General features: G+C 38.3%; 1 protein-coding gene across 2 annotated transcripts in view; it reads left to right on the forward strand.

The window, feature by feature from the left end:
- TTC7B (tetratricopeptide repeat domain 7B) overlaps positions 1-17,857 on the forward strand; it is a 117,626-nt gene extending 99,769 nt beyond the window's left edge. For both annotated transcript variants that reach the window (XM_074542466.1, XM_074542467.1), the window contains one exon: positions 16,858-17,857. In XM_074542466.1, coding sequence (XP_074398567.1) covers positions 16,858-17,079 — 222 coding nt within the window. In that variant the 3' untranslated portion in view covers positions 17,080-17,857. The remainder of the gene's footprint in view (positions 1-16,857) is intronic.
- The last annotated feature ends 265 nt before the right edge of the window (positions 17,858-18,122 follow it).

Below are 18,122 nucleotides of genomic sequence, written 5' to 3' on the forward strand. Positions count from 1 at the left end.
CATTTCTATGCACTGGTTAAATGATATTTTGCTTTTTGCTTTGTATTTGTCACAGGGGAGCTTTAGTTGCTTTGGCAGAAGCTATTTCCTGAGAAACCAGACTGCTCTTGAGAGGACCAGAAATTACCTAATCAATTATAACTCCTTTTTTCTGACTAGGAACTATAAACAACTTGTTCTTGAAAATTGTGCTTTATCTTATCCTTATCAAGCAAAAAGTAACTTACCTTCATGCACAACTAGAAATCTGGAATCAACTGTCCCCCAGGAAATAATTTTAATCCTCATTTTTGCAGGGTTATGTCAAGCAGCTGTATTCCCCAGATAAGTTGTCTTCTCTGGTTCAGAGTTTTTTCTGCAAATCCCCAGTCTGGAGCAGTCTTATGTCTCTTTCTCCCTCTTCAGCTCATCTCATTTTAAATTTTATTTGAACACCTCTTTTCCATTTGCTGAAGCTTAGCTTCTCTGCTAGCCAGTTTTATACTTAAGCAGTAATTCCCCTGCTCATGAGTCTACTGTTTAAAGATGAGTTGCACCTTGCACTTTGGAAGAATTCGACCAACTTACTGTGTGTGAGTAGCATAATATATTTTGTCCAAGATTACATTTCTTTTAAAATAGACTGTGTTTTCTGGTAGCAAACTTGGGTTAGATGGTGTGATGGGCTATATTTTATGTCAAGTTATTTGTTTAATCTAGATGAACAAATTATTAAAGAGAAAGCGGTTGTTTTGAGGAGCTTTAATTTGTGGGAAAATCTGAAGTGGGTTTTGTGCATCTCTGAAAACTGTGTTTATTTTGAAGGTGTGATGGTTATTTTTCCATTTTTATTCCTATTAGAGTATATGCTCTTCAACAAGTAGCAACAAATGGCATGAAGAAAATTATGTGGTGATACTATTCAGAAATCTGCCATCTCTTGATTTCTCAGTAGGGGAGAGGAGATATGCTCTCTGGCCACTTTGTGTATTTCCTCTCACTGGAAAAGGCCTGACTGCAGATTTAGAGTTGTTAATGCTTTTAATGCTACTTAGATTATGGTAAACAACCTGGTTAAGCTGAGATGGGTGGGAAAATACATCATGAATGAGATTAAGTAATGATAAACTTGAAAACAGAAAGCTGTTTTCAGCTTTCATCACTTTTTCAGTCAGCAGTACAGTGTTGATCTGCACCTTTTACATTTTGATAGTAATATGTGTGGACTTTATAGAGAGCCAAGAGGTAAGGGCTCTTTAGTTTCACCAGTTAATCATGACTCTAGTCTGTATGTTTTGTTAAAACACTAGCTTTGCAAAAAACTCTTGGCATTTGAAAAAAAAATGCCATTAGTTATAGTTAGTATATTTTCAGGCATGAACATTTAAGTATCTGGGGAAATTTGGAAGAATAAAAAGTAGCTGGCTAAGCTGAGCATTTGCAAGTGTTATGGCAACTAAGAATTGGTATGTCAGAGAGTAAGACAATAACTCCAATCTTTTTTACTCTCTTTCTAAATCAAAAAATTTTGATATTTTAAAAAGGTTATAGTATTTTTTTCATAATAATTTTGAGTGCTCAATATGTTAACTTTCAAGTATGTTTGGCCCTGAATATGTATTCCCAGTAAGAAATGGGGAAACTGAAGGTGCTGTAGGTGCTGTGACATACCTGGCTTTAAATACAGTACAAACCTCTGATTTCTCATTCTGAACATCACATTCATGGGACTCACATTTAATTCCTGTGACTATTGTTTCCAGTGCCTTTGCCATGTGAAGAAAAGAAGTTTCCCCATAGGCATCTCCAATGTCAATCTGGTATCAGTATTCCCACTGCCTGCTGAAAGGAGCCTGTGGAGCTTCTTTTGTGGGTTTTGACTTGCAAATGACTGGCAGACTTTTAGGAGGACTTTCCCTTATGATATTTAAATTTAGTACTCTCACTGATGGACCTCCTATTAAAATGTAGATTATTAAATCAGTTCTATCACTGAAAATTGATCATCAGTGAAAATTATATATTTGATAGTTCTTGCCTTTGCCTGCAGTTAAAGTGAAGGGATCTGTGGCAGCTCCTTGATAGCCATTCAGCTCAGCTGTGTAAAAAGTCCTTGTGTGTATCATTCACTTTCAATACTCTTAAATAATATATCACTTCACTTACCTACATCTCTCTCCCAGTTCTCTCCTTTATGGAAGATTTGTCAGTGTTAGATTTGCTCAATGAATATATTATTTCCCAAGTCATTGCAGCTGAGATGTTTGGTGCAGGAGATGGCTGGATAGCAGACTGGTTCAGAACTACCTGAGGCATTAGAACATTGTTTCTGAGATTACTTTTGCTCTGGTTTTGAGAGCTCGGTTAAACATTGCACTGTTTTTTAGTAACATACTTTTATAGGCGATAAAGGTAAACTACTTCTATAAATCTTTGTGTCTTATCTTACATTTTTACTTGGTAGTAAGATAAAGTTCAAGAAAAGTTAACTTCAAACCAGAACTAAATATCAAGTATATGGATATAGAAATCTAAAGGAAAAAGGATTGCTGCTTTTATGCAATTGCTTTTTATCATACACTGAGTGGTTAGTTTTTCTTAGGTGTTCTGTTCTGGTCTATGCTTTGGTGCATCTTCTCTCATTCTAAATGAGAATCATACCTGGGTTTGAAGAAAAACTAATTAAGTCTTAATTAAGTCTTAATCCTGTTTTATGTCCTTGGGGAAATTGAAGACTATTATAGTTCCTAACTTGAATTGGTGAGCACAAATGTAACTCTGGAATGCTTATTTGTGTGTAACCAGAGTCAGTTTTCTGTGTTATGTTGTTTGTGTGCTTATGTAATTACCATTACATGCAATAAATACCATTTTGAGTAAGACTTCTCAGGCCAGCTTTTCTCTGAAGAGGGATAAAACCCTCTGGGGAAGATCAGTTTGGTAAGAAATGGCAAACCATAACTCTGCTCCTGTTCTGTGATTAGTGGGAGGTAAGCAAAAGAGAGCTGCTTAATACCTTGAAGTGTGTCACAATGGTTGTGAGTATATTCTACTGCCCAGATGTTGAGGTTGAATGTAGTTTTGTATTAAGATGCACTTATTGGAGTCTTGGGAAATTGAGAAAACTTTCTGCATCACACATTACAGCTTCTCTCTGCTAATCTCTGATGTGTAGTTTATACATATGTGCCTTTTTCACTCTAATCTCAGAAATCCTGTGTTGTGGTAGATGTTGGTGTGATGCTTCAAGGAAGCTGGCTTTCAAGAAATAACCCTTAAATTAGATTTGAAGTTGATGTTAGGAGCAGCTTTTCTTTCTTAAGAGCTGGTATAGAAATGAAGAAAAAAACAATATTAGAAAAACACAGAGTTAAAATGGAGTGCTCATGTTCAAGAGCCACGTATCTATACAGAAAGCATTTGACCTGGAAGAAATTTTCAGTCTTTCAGCACTGCTCAGCTGAACAAAGCAAAGCAATTCATTAGCAAAGCACTTACTTAGCAGAAATATGAAAACATGTACATTGTGCACGCTGTTGAAAGCTAAACCCTGCAAGGAAAAACGCTGCCCAAAACCACTTGAGCTTTAGTTGGCCCATTAGGATGCAGATATTTGATTCTTTTTATTTTTTCTTTCTAAATACTTTGATGAAAAATCACAAAGTTTTAAAATGCTTTCCTGTTCTTCCAGGAACTAAACTTTGTGAGTGAACTTACAAATGCTTCTTTTATGGATGTATCTGAAATTAACATGTGAGTTCCATTTTTTTTTTCTAATTAATTAGTTCTAATTAATTAGTCTTTAATTAGTGATGCTGGTGAAATGATTTGTTGCAGCTCAGTGTGTTCAGTCTTTCTCAGCCACTACTAATACGCTGTTTACATCTCACACATTACTACTTAAGGATATTGGTCTTACTACTTAAGACCAATATCCTTAGGAAATCAGGCATACAAAATCATTCTTTAGCACTTTTGTTTCATCTGGACAGAGCAAGGAATGATAAAAAAAAAAGCTTGTGCAAATATTACAAAAATAAAGGGCAGGAGGAAAGACTACCAAGACTTTTTCATTATTTCATATTTTTATTAGGTATGAGCAAATAGACAAGAGTGTTAGTAAATTCTCTGCTGCAGCAAAGTAAGACACAGTCATTAGAAACCCAAGCCAGGCTTCACTGCAGTCAGTGCTGTTAAAAGTTGATGGTTTAAAATTATTCCAGAACATAGCAGAATGTATTGTGCTACATTAGCTTAGTTAGCTGTATTCCTGCATTGCATAATATGTTTAGGTGAAAGAGTGAATTATGTGTGATGTAAAGACCTTATCTGTAGAGGGCTATAGAAATAACAAAAAGATCATGTGGATTCCACATGTCTTCTGTACAATATGCCGTGTGAAAATGGTTTCAAAGCTCTAAATCTACGTGGACAAAGGTGATGTTAGGTAGCACTTTGGAAGAATGTTTGCCATCTAAGAATATTTGCCATCCATCAGAAGTGATCTGACCTACTAAAAGAATGGATTTTGCCCTGGCTTCTGAATTAAAATGTCCCTGATGGTAAGTGGGTTTTGCTACCTTAAAATAAGTATTTTAAAATAAAGACACAGTTTTAAAAGTACATCTTCTCATTTAAAAACAAAACAACCTTATTTTCTAAATGGGTGCAAGTAACAAATTAAGGCAGATATTGTCATGTGTTTACAAATGTTCAAAAGATGAGCAGGTGAACCTCTGTCAGCTGCAAAGTCATTTCGATTTCCATTTTTCCATGGTCCTTGTTACAGTTTGTCCTGACAGCTGACAAAAGCTTCTTTGGGATTCTGTCTGGATTTTAATTTATGACCATTTGAGAAAGTGATAGCCACACTAGTGTTGGAACAGATGGCTTTGTGAGGGTCATGGACCCAAAGATTTAGCAGAGGGCTATGAAATGCAATGACACAAAGGCAGTCGGTGATGATGCTTTGTTATATTAACTGAATGCCTAGCCACAAGTTGGTAGGTTACAGTTGCCAGAAATAACTGGTTCTGATATAAGTATGAAATGCTGTCAGAGCTATTAAAGTAATTGACATGTCAAACTTCATTTCCTTTAAAATTGTGATATGATAGTACGAGCAGCTGGTGATCTCTGGAAAATAAATGAGGTGGCTTTAGTTTGGCCATCCAAACTCACCTCATTTGCTGCAGAATCAAAGTCTAAGCTTCGAAACTTTAGGGATGTGTTAGTAGTAGGTGTGGTCTATCTGCCCTGTGGATTACATTTTATTTAATATAAGATTTATATCTGAATATTTTTGTGAAGATAAATCCATTGCTTAACACAATCGCTGGTAGGAAATGTTTGTATCTCACCTCAGACTCAGCAGCTCACTTAAATTCCAGAATTCCCACCTTCCCCACCAAACCCATGCTGTGTAGTTCTTATGCCATGAAAATCCCTTCCTTGAAAAGTGGAAGCTGCTACTCTGCATTTCAGCTCTTTACTCAGAGAGCATTAACTTCCCAGTTTGCTTACTCTCATCAAATCCTAGCTTTGTGGGGGAGTGCCTTTTCTGTCACTCTTGTTCTTCCTGCCAACTCTGCTCCAGTGAACTAGAAAAGTGACTCAAATGGACAAGGCTCTTACACTTGGGGAAGCAGGGCTCCAGTTTATTCCAGCTGCCTATCAGCTGAGAATATTAAACCAAAGGAGAGGACTAAAGAAGAAACTGCATTTGGAATTACATTTTCTCTGCAGATTCCAACCTTGTGCACTAATTTATTATACAGTCTGAAAAATGTATTTCAAGAGCCATAAACCAACCACAGAATATGATTTAACATGCAGTGTCAATCAGAACAGTGATGGATATCCACTTACAAAAATCCATAACTGCAAGTCATATTTTGCCTCAGTCTTCAACAGGAATGTGATATTCATCATGGATGGCAAAGGTAAAATTAGCAGTTGAAATGAAAGTATGGAAATGATGGCAAGAACTTGCTGGGAAGTGGAAGAGTACGGAGGAGTTGACCAGAATTCTGGAAGAACTAGTGGATGAAATAACTGAGGCTTCACTGAATATTACTGGATTTGTTAACAGAAAATTTTAGAATAGTTTATGCAGTACCTCTACTCAGTGAGAAGAGTTGCTTGACCAAGGCAAAGTTTGACTAAAAGTGAGACTTGGGCACCCTTCAGTGAAAGAAATAAAATAATTTTCAGAAATGCAAGAGCAAGATTGAGTATGGAAATGACTGGGGAGGACAAAGAGCTGGGGTAGTACTTGATCAGAACTGCATCTCAATTGTTCATGAGTTGGCCGGCACAACATGAGACATCATCTCTTCTCCATTATCAGCATCATGATCTTGTCAAGAGTGCAGTCTCACCTTTAGTTTTGTAAGCCTACAGATTCTCCTTCCCTTGTGGACTGGTGGTGTTTGTGCTCCACTGGTTGCTTTATGTACCCAGAACAGAGGCTGCCATGCCCAGTGGAACCAGCTGGGGCTGGTCAGCAGGGAAAATGAGGCCTCGGTGTGCACTAAGGCAGAGGTTTCCCTTTGGTTCCTCCCAGGCTGGGGCTGGGATTCTCTTGTGATCCTGAGTGATGTGGCTGGATGGCAAACCCAGTGTGTGGTTTGGTCAGTGCAGAGGCGACTGCACGGCACTGTGGCACTGGAAATGTCTGCAGCACTTTCTGGGGGGAGTAGGAAACTTTAATAATAATGTATGATCCTTGTAAACATGGGAGCAATATGCATGATCCAAATAAGGCTAAGTGGCATTGGCATGGGAGCAAATGAAAACAAACTAGCTAGGGAAAAATTTCTGGAGATCATATGAAGAGGATTCCTAGCTAAAAAATGTGGAGCAAGAAATCTTGGTGTAAGGTTATCCGTAACAACAGGAGATAGAATTGAGTGACCTAAGAGGACTCTTCTGATCTATGTTGATTAAATGGAAAATACCTTACTTTTGCAAGTTTTAGATAAAAAATTAACAATTAATCCACAAAAAAGTGTTGAGAGAAAATGTGATAGGCTTATATGGAATTTAATTATAAAACTTAGGTGATGCTTCAGTTACAGTAATGTGTTTGCTTCCACATCAGTACTAGCAAAAGCTAGACTTGTTGAGCTACACTGATGTTATTCTTAGCTCTTTAATAATTTTTCCCCAAAATACTTCTGTTTGGCTTCTCTCTTTAGTTGTAGAAAAAAGCTCAGAAGCTTTTTTCTGTAGATTTTTCAGTATGTTCAACTTCCAATTTTGTGCAGGGTAAGTGAATATATAGGGAAGCATTTGTTTGATTTTTCTGGAAGTGCTAGAAGCCCTTTCTTAGCCAATGGTTAGGCTCTGGCTCTTCTGACCTGTGCCTGATGGTGCACAGATGGGACGGTGTGGGCCCTCCTTTCACACTGAAAATAGCTGTCCCTTAAAGGAGACTCTGCTGGCAGCTGTCCTGGCAGACTGGCAGGTTAGCAGCTACCTACAGCTTCTGCCTTGACTCTCAGAGAGGGGGTGCATTCCCTCCCCTGCTGGGAGGGTTGTGCACACTGCCATGAGGATGCCCTTGCAGAGTGTGCTCAGCCCGAGCAGCAGATGGCACTTCACATCTGCTTTGTGGGGGAGGAAGTGGTCTGTTTCCTGGGGATGCTATAAACATATATATTTATTAATGCTGTATTAAAAATAACCTCTTTTTCTTAGAGGTTACTGCAGTGCCAGTGTAGTAAGTGCTGTTGTGGTGTCATCACACTTTTGAAACAGTGACATTAGTCATAGTTATAACATATGTATGTACATATTTTTATATGCAGAATTCTCTTTGGCTAAGGCGAAAAGGAATAAAAAAATGAATGATGTGCTTTAATCTGAGAATTTCTGTTTTATTTTAGTAATGAAAAGATTGGTCATCTTTTATCTAATAGCGCAGTTCTGACTTTGAATATTTAATACAGCATTTTTCAGAATATTTGAGAGAAATGCACATGCATAAATGCAAAAAGGTACTTCAGAAGAATATTATTCTCTTCTGATTCCTTTTCCATAGTCTCAAAAGTTCAGACAAGTAAGTGCTAGTTTCTGTAGTACTGATGGACTACAAGTGCTGGCTTTCAGTACAGTGGCAATCTGGTGAAAGATCTCCAAAGCTCAGTTTGGACTCTGACAGTTCTATTAATTATAAATTTTACTCACAGAGCCTAGTACTTGATCTGCAACTCTGCTTTTCTTTGATGCACAAACTATTCCCCTGACTTCAGATTGATTTCTTCATTAAAACATTTGATCAATTTTTCTAATTATTATTTTCAGAAGCCACATACAATGCAGTGTGTTCAATGTGGTTGTATAGAACTGTCATTAATGAAAAACAGCTTCTTAAAAAGTCACTGCTTGCTGTTTCTAATTATTTATTCTTTAATTCTATCTCTAATTGACTAAAGGACAGAAAAAACCATTAATTTCTTCACATTATAATAGTTTTGCATGGAGCACAAGCTTTCAAAACCAGGAACCTTCAGGAGTTCCAAACTAGTTTTAGCAGTTGAGTAAGGACCCTGAATTCCTGGTATCCTCAGTTCTTGTGAAAAATCCAGCTTTTGCTCAAAGAATTGAATATTGACTCAGTGGGGTGACTTTGAGGCTCCTCACTTCAAAAAACTCGGTCTGTTTATCCTATTTGGCAGTCGTATAATTTTTGGAGGATTTGGAGGTTTTTTTCCTCCTTTGTATATTGAAACTTCTGTGTTACTCCTAGGTTTTGAATAACAGAAATACAGTTTGCTATGCTTCTGACCCTTTGACTCAATACTGGAAAAATAATGGCACCAATAACAAACAGTGCTTTGGAGTCTCTGTATGGAGCACAAGTGGTAAACTTGGCCTTGCTTTGAACCCAGGCAGTGTTGAAATACAGCTACAGATGAGACTGATAACGTGGCAGGATTTCTGTAGGGAGCTCTCTGGGATGTGTTGGTATCTATGAGCTGTCTACATAGGGGAAGAGGTGGGGTATGAATCACGAAAGACAAGAACATACCAAAATACAGAAACAGCTATGGGCCCATTTCATAAACAGCACTGTGTGAAGCTGTGATCTCCTGCATCCCTTTTCATCACAGTGCATCACAGTATTTGGTACATCTGGGAAACCCTCATTTCTGGTTTGGGGGAAAGCTGAGAAGACAATGATGTGGTTTCAGTGCTGGGAGGGGGGAGGGAAGATGCAGTGGTGCCAAATGGAGGGAGGTGATCCAGAGACCTACACACACTTCAGTGCCACCTCATGGTGTCACACCTGGGACAAAATGTAAAACATTTGCACCAGGTGACAAATACTCCAAATTTAGGACTGGCCATAATCTGAGGGCTAAGGCTATGGTTAATTATTCCCTGATGCCAGTGGTGATGCAGTACTTGCCACAGCTGTAGCCATCTGACTTCTGAAGGGAGAACCATTGTGGGCTTACTATGATGGTAGCCACAGCGTATTAAATAAGGCCCTCAGTGTAATTTTCAGATGGAGGTAAAAAGTTAAATGAGCTCTGAGTCACTAGCTGCTTCATTTTATCATAAGGTGTTTTATTGTTTCCAGTGTGCTTGCTATAGTCAAATTAGTTCTTGCAGTGTAGCCTGGTAGTCATGCTATTTTTTAAAAGCTGATAGGACATTCACATAAGGGGTAAATCACAATTACAGCAGATTATTGCAGGAATATGTTGTCTTAGTAGGAAAAGAAGTCCCCCCAGGGGCTTCCCTCTCAGTGGATGACTGCAATCAGCAGGTTTTTAAAAACAGCCCTCAGTGTTGAACCTTCCTGCATTCTGGGCTGTGAGCAGTAGGGAACTAAAAGGCAATCACATCCTTGTGGGAAGGGGTCAGTCATTTCCAAGGGAGCTACAAGCACAGAGATGCACTCCCAACCACATGGGTTCGTTATTTCATGCTGGTGATGAGAAGTTCAGTGAGTAACAAAGCCAAAGTTGTTGTTTTAAAAATCTGTTGCCAAGCAGTAGGTTTTCTCCTAGCAACAAGTGTTTTGCAGCAGGGGAAGCAATTGGATACCTTAGAGGGTACGTTAGCACTGGGGGAAGGGCAGAGAAATAACAAACTGGGGCTCCAGGGGGGCCACAGAGCACACAGAGGGTGGGGTGGGACAGAGAGGGACAGGAGGCACAGGTGATGATCTGGGATAGGCTCTGACCAAAAGGGTTGGCTCAGGGCTCAGGTTTGTTCATCAGCTGCTTTGTTTGGTTTAGTGAGTGATCAAATGTAGTATTATTAGCTGGTTGTTCTCATTTAAAAAAGAAAATCCATACTGAGCTGCTAGGAAGTTTTATCTAGACCATATTTGAAGAAATATACTTTTTATTTTTCAAAAGAATTTGCCTTGTTAGAGAAAATAAGATAAGTAGTTTTTATTCTGCATTTTGGAAGACAAGTTATATATATAATGGGTTATCTTTATAATATACATGTTGCAGTTTCTTTTCTAGTTTAAAAAAACGGTATTATCACCTTTACTTGTAAAGTAAGTGTAGTGTTGCCAATCCAGTTGGTTTTAAACCTTATAATGTGGTCACCACCCTTCAAAATCTCTGCATTAAAATGCAACCTGTGTCTGCAGATACAGAGCTATGTTTATTCATCATTTTTCTGATGGAATGGTTTATTTCTAACTGATGTACTGTGTCACAATCTTTTCGTACTTGCAGAAAATAATTATGCACAATGACTCAACATGCATGTGCCTTTGAAAGGAGTTTATAAATGATTTCTTATGCAAAGTCATACTTTGACTAGATGGACATGTTTCAGCACAAAGTCATCAGCTAAAATGAAAATAGGCAAGCACAGTATATAAATAATGTTCTGTTTCACTCTGTGTAAGTGTAAAATATTGATAATTTAAATACATTTAAAATGCGTATTTTTATCGCAGGGATTGGAAAGCATCAGCTGTAGAATTTTACTTGTTTTTCCATATATCGTGGCAAATTCTTCTCATTTTGTCTCACTAACACTTCTGTTTCATTATTATAGCATAACACTGTCAAGTCTCTGGTAAACCTTCAAGTTTGATAGATTTGTTTAAAAATAGCAGCCACCTTAACACTTGCAAAATAGGCTGAAAAAGCAGCATGTAACAAGGGGCAGTTTTTTGATGCTAAAATTACACTGCATATGGATTTGCAATGCATACATTGCACATTAAGTTTTGTAACTATTTATGGTCATAATCCCTGATTTTTAAGTTTTTAGATAGGAAGGGGATGTTTCTAGCATGTCCTTCTGATATCTCACAGCTTAAAGTTGATTGTCTCTTAGGCTGGGACCCACTTTAAAACAGTAAGATAGTGAACAGGGATATTATTGTGAAGTTGGATGTAGTGAGTTCTTTAAATCTTTTGTAGCTTTTAAGAATCATTGTTTTCCACATCTGAATAGCTCTGTCTGCTTATACATGATCAGCTGTTAGCTTATTGGGCTTCAGCAAATCATCAGCAAAACAGGCCACTGTTCTTCTGTCTCCCTGCCCTTATCGTTAAAAGCAAAATCAGTCAACTTTTTATTTTCATATGCTTATAATGTTTTCTTATAGGTATTGTTTTTACAAGGCAAACTTTTAGATCTGAGGGCTATTTTTTAGCTAAATAAGATTTGTATCATACAAGTATAGGAAGCTTTTTAGCAAACAAGTCATGTAACAGATATGCCAGGAATAAATTAGTATGAATATCATATCTGGTACTACTCAAATCTCCATAGTTGAGACTTCTGTAGGTCAACAGACTGTATTTCTTAGCCATGGTGAGAATCTCTGGCACTTTTTTGTGTGTTAAATCAGCCACATTTCTTGTTCTGTCCATTTCTCCCATTTCCCAGGTCTCTTCTCTGCCTCCCTGAAAAAGGCAAGAGTGCAAATGAACACACGGTCCTTTTTCTCACTTTTAAATAAATTTCTTTGCATTTGAGAACATGTCCCACTTCTAGTCTATATTTTTCTCAGAGAAAATGAAAATATTCCTCTTGATATCAAGTAAATAAAGGTAAAAATCTCAAGTGGTGCTTCTGTTGAGGTTGAGAGCAGCTTATTTTCAGGCACAGTGGAGAAGTAGTCAGACAGCTGAAGCTTAAGGAAATCTCCTGCTCTCTTGAGGCAGACTTTTTGGTTATGCTGAAGAAACCACAGTGATTTTTGTGTTACCTTTCTACCCCTTTATTTATCAATTAATGCAAATATAGTTTAGCACTTTATAATAAAGCTCTGGGTTGATGAGACATATGATGGGCAATAACTGTGACTGTAATTTTTTCAATGTCAGTTCCATGGAAAATAAAAAATTTACGTTTGCTTCTTGTTTGCCTAGAAGCAAATAAAAAAGTCGCCTTAGTAGACTGCTGTAAATGGCTGGTGTTAATAGTTCTTTTAATAGCTGTTTTTCAAAATGAAAAATTAGTTATTTACAGAATTTTAGTCCTATGTTTATTTGTCTAGATGTGTGTTTTGCATTGACTGTTTGTTAATCATTATGACAGGTTAATTTGCAAAGAGAGAAAGCCCTTCTGCAGAAAACAGATACCTTAGTAGTGAAGAATACACTACATGCTTATTTAAGCAATTATGACTTTATAGAATTGCTTATTATATGATGTTGTTTGGCTCCTGAGTGATGATATTTTATTAATAAAAAATAGTGCATTTTCTAACTGGAAATTTTATTTCAAGACTGTAATGCTCCACTTGAAAATCCAAATTAATCTGAATGTTTTCCTTTTAAAAGATGCTTACATTTGTCTAATGAACAAACAGACCCTGTTTGACTGAGCATTTTAAAAAACAGTCCTTGAAGAGATGTTTGGGTGAAATAAGCAAAGAATAGCAGTTTTGTATGTGGGGCAATGTAAAATGAAGTGTAAATGCAATGGCAGAGGGAGGAAACACATGTAAAATCATTGCCCAGCAAGAGGGAGACTTTGTGACTCCAGACTGGGTGAGGAAAGAATTGTCAAGATCTTGAAAATAACCTGTGGCAAAAGTTGGAAGCCCTTTCCTCCGCATTTTGATCAATTCCTAGAGGGTTTTGTTCTGTTAGGACGTGAAGTTTGCATAGAACCTGTCTGTGGTGACAGCAGCACCTCGCTGTTAGGGCAGCACGCAGTTTCACAGTGTTGCTGTTTTGGAAAGCCCCTTTGGCGAGGCCCTGGAGGCTCTCAGAATTGCAAAATCCCTTTTACCCCCAGCTCTGGCTGGGCACTGTAAAGGGCTGTTGACCTTTCCTTGGGCAGAGAGCATCTGAACTCCACAGATCTTTGAGTACTGTTATTATTCAAAGTGACTGGTATAAATATCAGCGGACTGCACTGGTTTCATTGGTTGTGATGATGGCTTAAAAAAGTCTTTTTGTTTCTTCAGAGATTCTCTTCACTTTCTGCCTGTGCCATTTCTCATTAGAGTTCTCTCTTGGAGTCTTTTGAGTTACAAAATCCACCCCAATGTAGAACTGGCTAAAACAAAAATAAGGTTCGCATAGAGAGTTTACAACATACAGACATCCTAACCATAGAGAAAGTGAAAGCCTTAACACACTTAGGGGAGATCAGTGATTTGACAGGAAAAAAAATCAACCTCAAAGGAACCCCCAAATTCTCAGCAAGCCAAACATGGAGTAAAGTAGTAAGCAACATTTGTACTGAGCTGCAAAATGAAGAGGTTTGCACACATTAGAGGCTTTTATAACTGTGTTAGAAGCAAATGTCATACATTTATTGTTCTTTCATGTGAAAGAGATGCAGTAGCAGGAAAGATCCTGCTTTCTCCTGCAGATGCCAACAGTTGTCTTAAACACCTCTGTCAAGTACTGCAGCATTCTAAAATTTACAAACAACAAATAGGTTGCCTTAGGAACTTACTGGTTTTATTATATTTTGTTGACTGGATCTTCTTATTTGCGCAAATAATTATATAGCACTTTTTAAAATTGATTCAGGTTCCAGAATCCCTCTCATATTTTGTCTTTTTAAAGATTTATAGAGAGGATATACAGAAAAGGCATTCTGCTTAGGCTTTAAGGTGACATGCCAAGTCTAAAGGTGTGAACCATATGTCGCTTAAGTACCCCTCTGTGTTTCTGCAGAACTGATGTGTTTTTCAGGCCCATCTTCAGCCATAAAGCAAAAGACTTAACATTATTCTGCAAATAAATGTTGTCTGTACATCTGCTCTTAAATAGGTGAAGGCCCGAACTGGTAGCTTTGAGATTTCCAGTTAGAAGGTAGAGGAATATACACAGTGAAGGACTGTGTATATTTAAACAATATATAATATAATTTTAAAAATATAATTTAAATAATATATAATATAATGTAAATAATAATATAAATAAATAATAATAATATAAATTTGATAATTTCTGGAAAATCTTAGAGGAGTTTTGGTTTGGGAAGGGGGTTAGTTGGGTGGGTTTTGTTGTTGGTTTTAGTGGATCAGGTTTTTTACTGAAGAGTTAATGCAGAAAGCAATTGTATGCTGACAACTGGTAAACTGAAGTTAGCTTTCTTGGATGAGTGTTGGTGTGAGGTCACCAAAGGATATTGCTGTGTGCTAGACATGCCTGCTCCTTCTGCCTGTGGTGTGTAATGCTTAATAAAACACAGTCAGACAAGGACTGCGAACAATTTGAAATGTTCTGTGCCTCAGAATTGTAATGAAGTCCTCTGGGAAGGGGATTTACAAACTGGACACTTAACAGTGCATGACATTTGACCATCATTCTGAGAGACTTCATGAATCAGAGGGTGTTTTGCGTTCTTTCTCTAGATGACTTATTTGAGTTCAGCCCACAACTACAGTGATCAAATGTCACTATCCTTTCAATGCTCTGCATGAAACAAGTCTAATTTTCTGTTGGCTCTTTGGAAGCAAAGCTTGTTGTCCCAGGGCTACCACCTGAGGCAGGAGCCTTCATCCCATCCCAGGCTGAGGCACCAGTGAAAGGCTGACTTTCAGGAGCTGTGTCCTCAAAACATGAGGGGACAGCATGCAACCTCATTGCCCATGCAAGAGCGGTTCCTTCACTACTGCTAAATGCTAATTTCAACACTAATGCTTTTATTCTTAGGAAAGTATAAAAGCAGGCAAACTGCCAGTATTTGCTCTAGTTCCATCACCTGGAAAATCTCAGCTATCCTTTTTGCCATACACATTAGGGCAGATGTGATGTAATATGTGTCTCGTTCTACGAACAGGCTTATATCTGCAAAATTTGTTTTTTTCTTTGGTCTGGAAAAGAACAGTTTATATCCTTAGCAGGCAGGGAAAATGGCCTGGCATATTTAAGAAAAAAAGGTATTAGCAATATTCAAATCATTCACATGTTTAATTAGTATAAAATGTACATATCTGCACACCAAAAAAGCAAGGCTTATGAAAATTTTCTTATCTTGACAAATAAGAACACTTAAATTTTATTAAGGTTAGGTACATTGCAGCAACACTAGCTTTGTGTGTTCCATCTTCTTTCTTCATTGTTTGTAGTTTCACATCTGATACCTACCAGTCACTGCCAATCACTTCACTGCAGGGAAAAAAAGCTCTGACCCTGAGAGTTATCCAGGTTTTTTATTGGAAGTACTGTTCACTTGCTCTGAAAATGCTGACTCAATTGACAGCTCAGAAAAGCCCTCTAGCACCTTTATGTGAAAACATCTGCAAGCTGATAGAAATTAGCCTGCATTGCATTTATTTATTCACTTGCCAATACTGTACAGCACTCTTTATGTTGTTCTACAGAGCAGGGTGTGCTCAGTTGTTCTGTAGGATGGAGTTAACAGTCTTCCCAAGCTGAAAGTCAGCCAGGTGGGCACAATTCCAGAAATGTATGGTGGATAATTCAGGGGCTGCATAGAATGTCAGTACTTTCTAATCAGCAGTGCTTAGGTTAATAAGGATTTGAGGGACAGATGTACACAGAGATAAAAGAAATTGTGGTCCAAGGAGTGGGGGCTGGGAGGGCAGAAGGCACAAGGCCTCTGTAAGCATGTAATTGGGACACCTCTCTGCAAAGCAAAGATTTGTGCTCCATATGTGTTTTGCAATACAGAATCACAATGTGAAAATGCATAATATTGTTAGGATTATTATAATCCCAAAGTAAAGCTCTCTTACTGGGTCATTCCATTACTTTTCTGGCACAGTAACATAGCTGAATGGGAGGGATGGAGATTTCCATGGCCTCATTCACCCATATCCTAGTGGCTTTGGACATGCCCTGGATTGTGTAGTGTTGAATTGGATCCCATCTCACAGAGGAAGATAGAGGATCTGTAACAAGTGTGCTCATGAGGAGATTCTGTGCCTGCTGGTCCTTTGTGCATCACTGGGGCAATATCAGTCCCTGCTCCTGTTGCACAGGTTAAACCAAGTACAGTGGTTGTTGCCCATTGAGCTGAACTCAGTCTTGCTACAGCCATTTCTGAGTGCTGCTGTGCTGTGTAGGTCTCAGGTGTTATAGGGCATGAGCTGGGTGCTGAGATGCACAGGGAGGGTGTGAAAACTTCAGGGCACACACCTTAGGACTTCAGATAACAGGAGCTTGCTCAAAAGCCCAGGTACTTCCTGCTTCTTGGCAAATCGGTGGAGTTTTTGTTATTTAGTCTTTGTTTCTTGTCCAAAGCCACTTGACTTTGTTGGTGTGGAGTAGCTTGCTCCAGTCCTGCATCAGGTAATTTCTTTTCTTAAATTTAAAAAATAAATAAAAATTACATAGTCTAACACTTTGAGCCCAAGTGCTGCCTACCCTTATTTCACTGCCGTGACCTTGTTTGAGCTTCAGGAAAGCCCTCCTGGCCATTCTCAGCCATTTCCCCTTTGTTTTCTTGCAGGCTCTGATCCTTCACCAGCTTGGGCGCTACAGCTTGGCAGAGAAGATTCTCAGAGATGCTGTGCAGGTGAACTCCACAGCCCACGAGGTGTGGAACAGCCTGGGAGAGGTGCTGCAGGCCCAGGGCAATGACGATGCCGCCACCGAATGCTTCCTGACAGCGCTGGAGCTCGAGGCCAGCAGCCCTGTGGTCCCTTTCACCATCATCCCCAGGGTCCTGTGAGAGGGCCTCTCCATCAACAGATTTTTGGTCTTGACTTCTGGGTGAGCAAACCCACTGTGTGAGACTGCCTGGTAAATGGTTAGTTGGAGAAACTTGAGAGCTACAGGTAACAAACTCCACTCTTTTGTGGGAAAGTGGCCAAAGCAGGGAGGTGCCACCATATGTTGATGTCAGGCTGAGAGGACAGAGTGGTGAGCCAGAGCCAAATCACTCTTATTGCCTGCAGTTTTGCCCTGGTAGTTTTAAAACATCGTTATATTGTTCATGGATGATGTGCCATATTTTGTTAGTGAAACTTTAGTGTTACATAAAATTATAATGGAATCAACTACCAATTGTAGAATAAGTTAAGATTCAGTGGCAGAGCAGACTATTTTTAACAAGGCTGTTAATAAAACTGTTCTCTTCCTGCCTCTCAACCTCTTTTGGCCCAAAGTCAAAATGTGAATTTTCTGTTTCCATCTCTATTTTAGTCCAGGCCAGAAAATCAGTTGAGTTCTTGTTTTTAGTTGTTAATAACTGTGATGTGTGGCTAACTGTTATCTAGAGCAAAGGCTGAGTACAAGAATATTTATATTTTACCAATGTATGCCTGTTACAAAAAAAATATATTAGTTATTTAAGTTTAACTTTTTTATGTGAATTCAGAGTTTATTTATCAATGGAAATATGTAAAAAGAAGCCTCAAATGGAATATTTACCGACATTCCTTATACATGAACCCAGACTTGGCTTAATGGGAAGATTATGTTAATAATAAAATGATTTTTAAATGGAACCTTTCCTGTGTCTTGGTTAAGAATCTGGGAGAAATAGATGACTTGTGAATGCATTTTTATGACGTGGCTGGCTGGCCTTGAAGATGAACAACACCAAAATTAAATATTCTGAGGCCAGTCTAGAGAAAAGAAGCTGCTATACTCTTTGCCAACGGTACTGTTATCTTAGATTTCAGCTTTCCTTAAATCTTCACAACTCCTTTTTTATTCCTTCCACTCCAGCTCTTGATGAAGCCAGATTACACTGCCTCTACATAATACATG

This window comes from Zonotrichia albicollis, chromosome 6 (assembly GCF_047830755.1).
Source record: "Zonotrichia albicollis isolate bZonAlb1 chromosome 6, bZonAlb1.hap1, whole genome shotgun sequence".
Classification (NCBI taxonomy): Eukaryota; Metazoa; Chordata; class Aves; order Passeriformes; family Passerellidae; genus Zonotrichia; species Zonotrichia albicollis.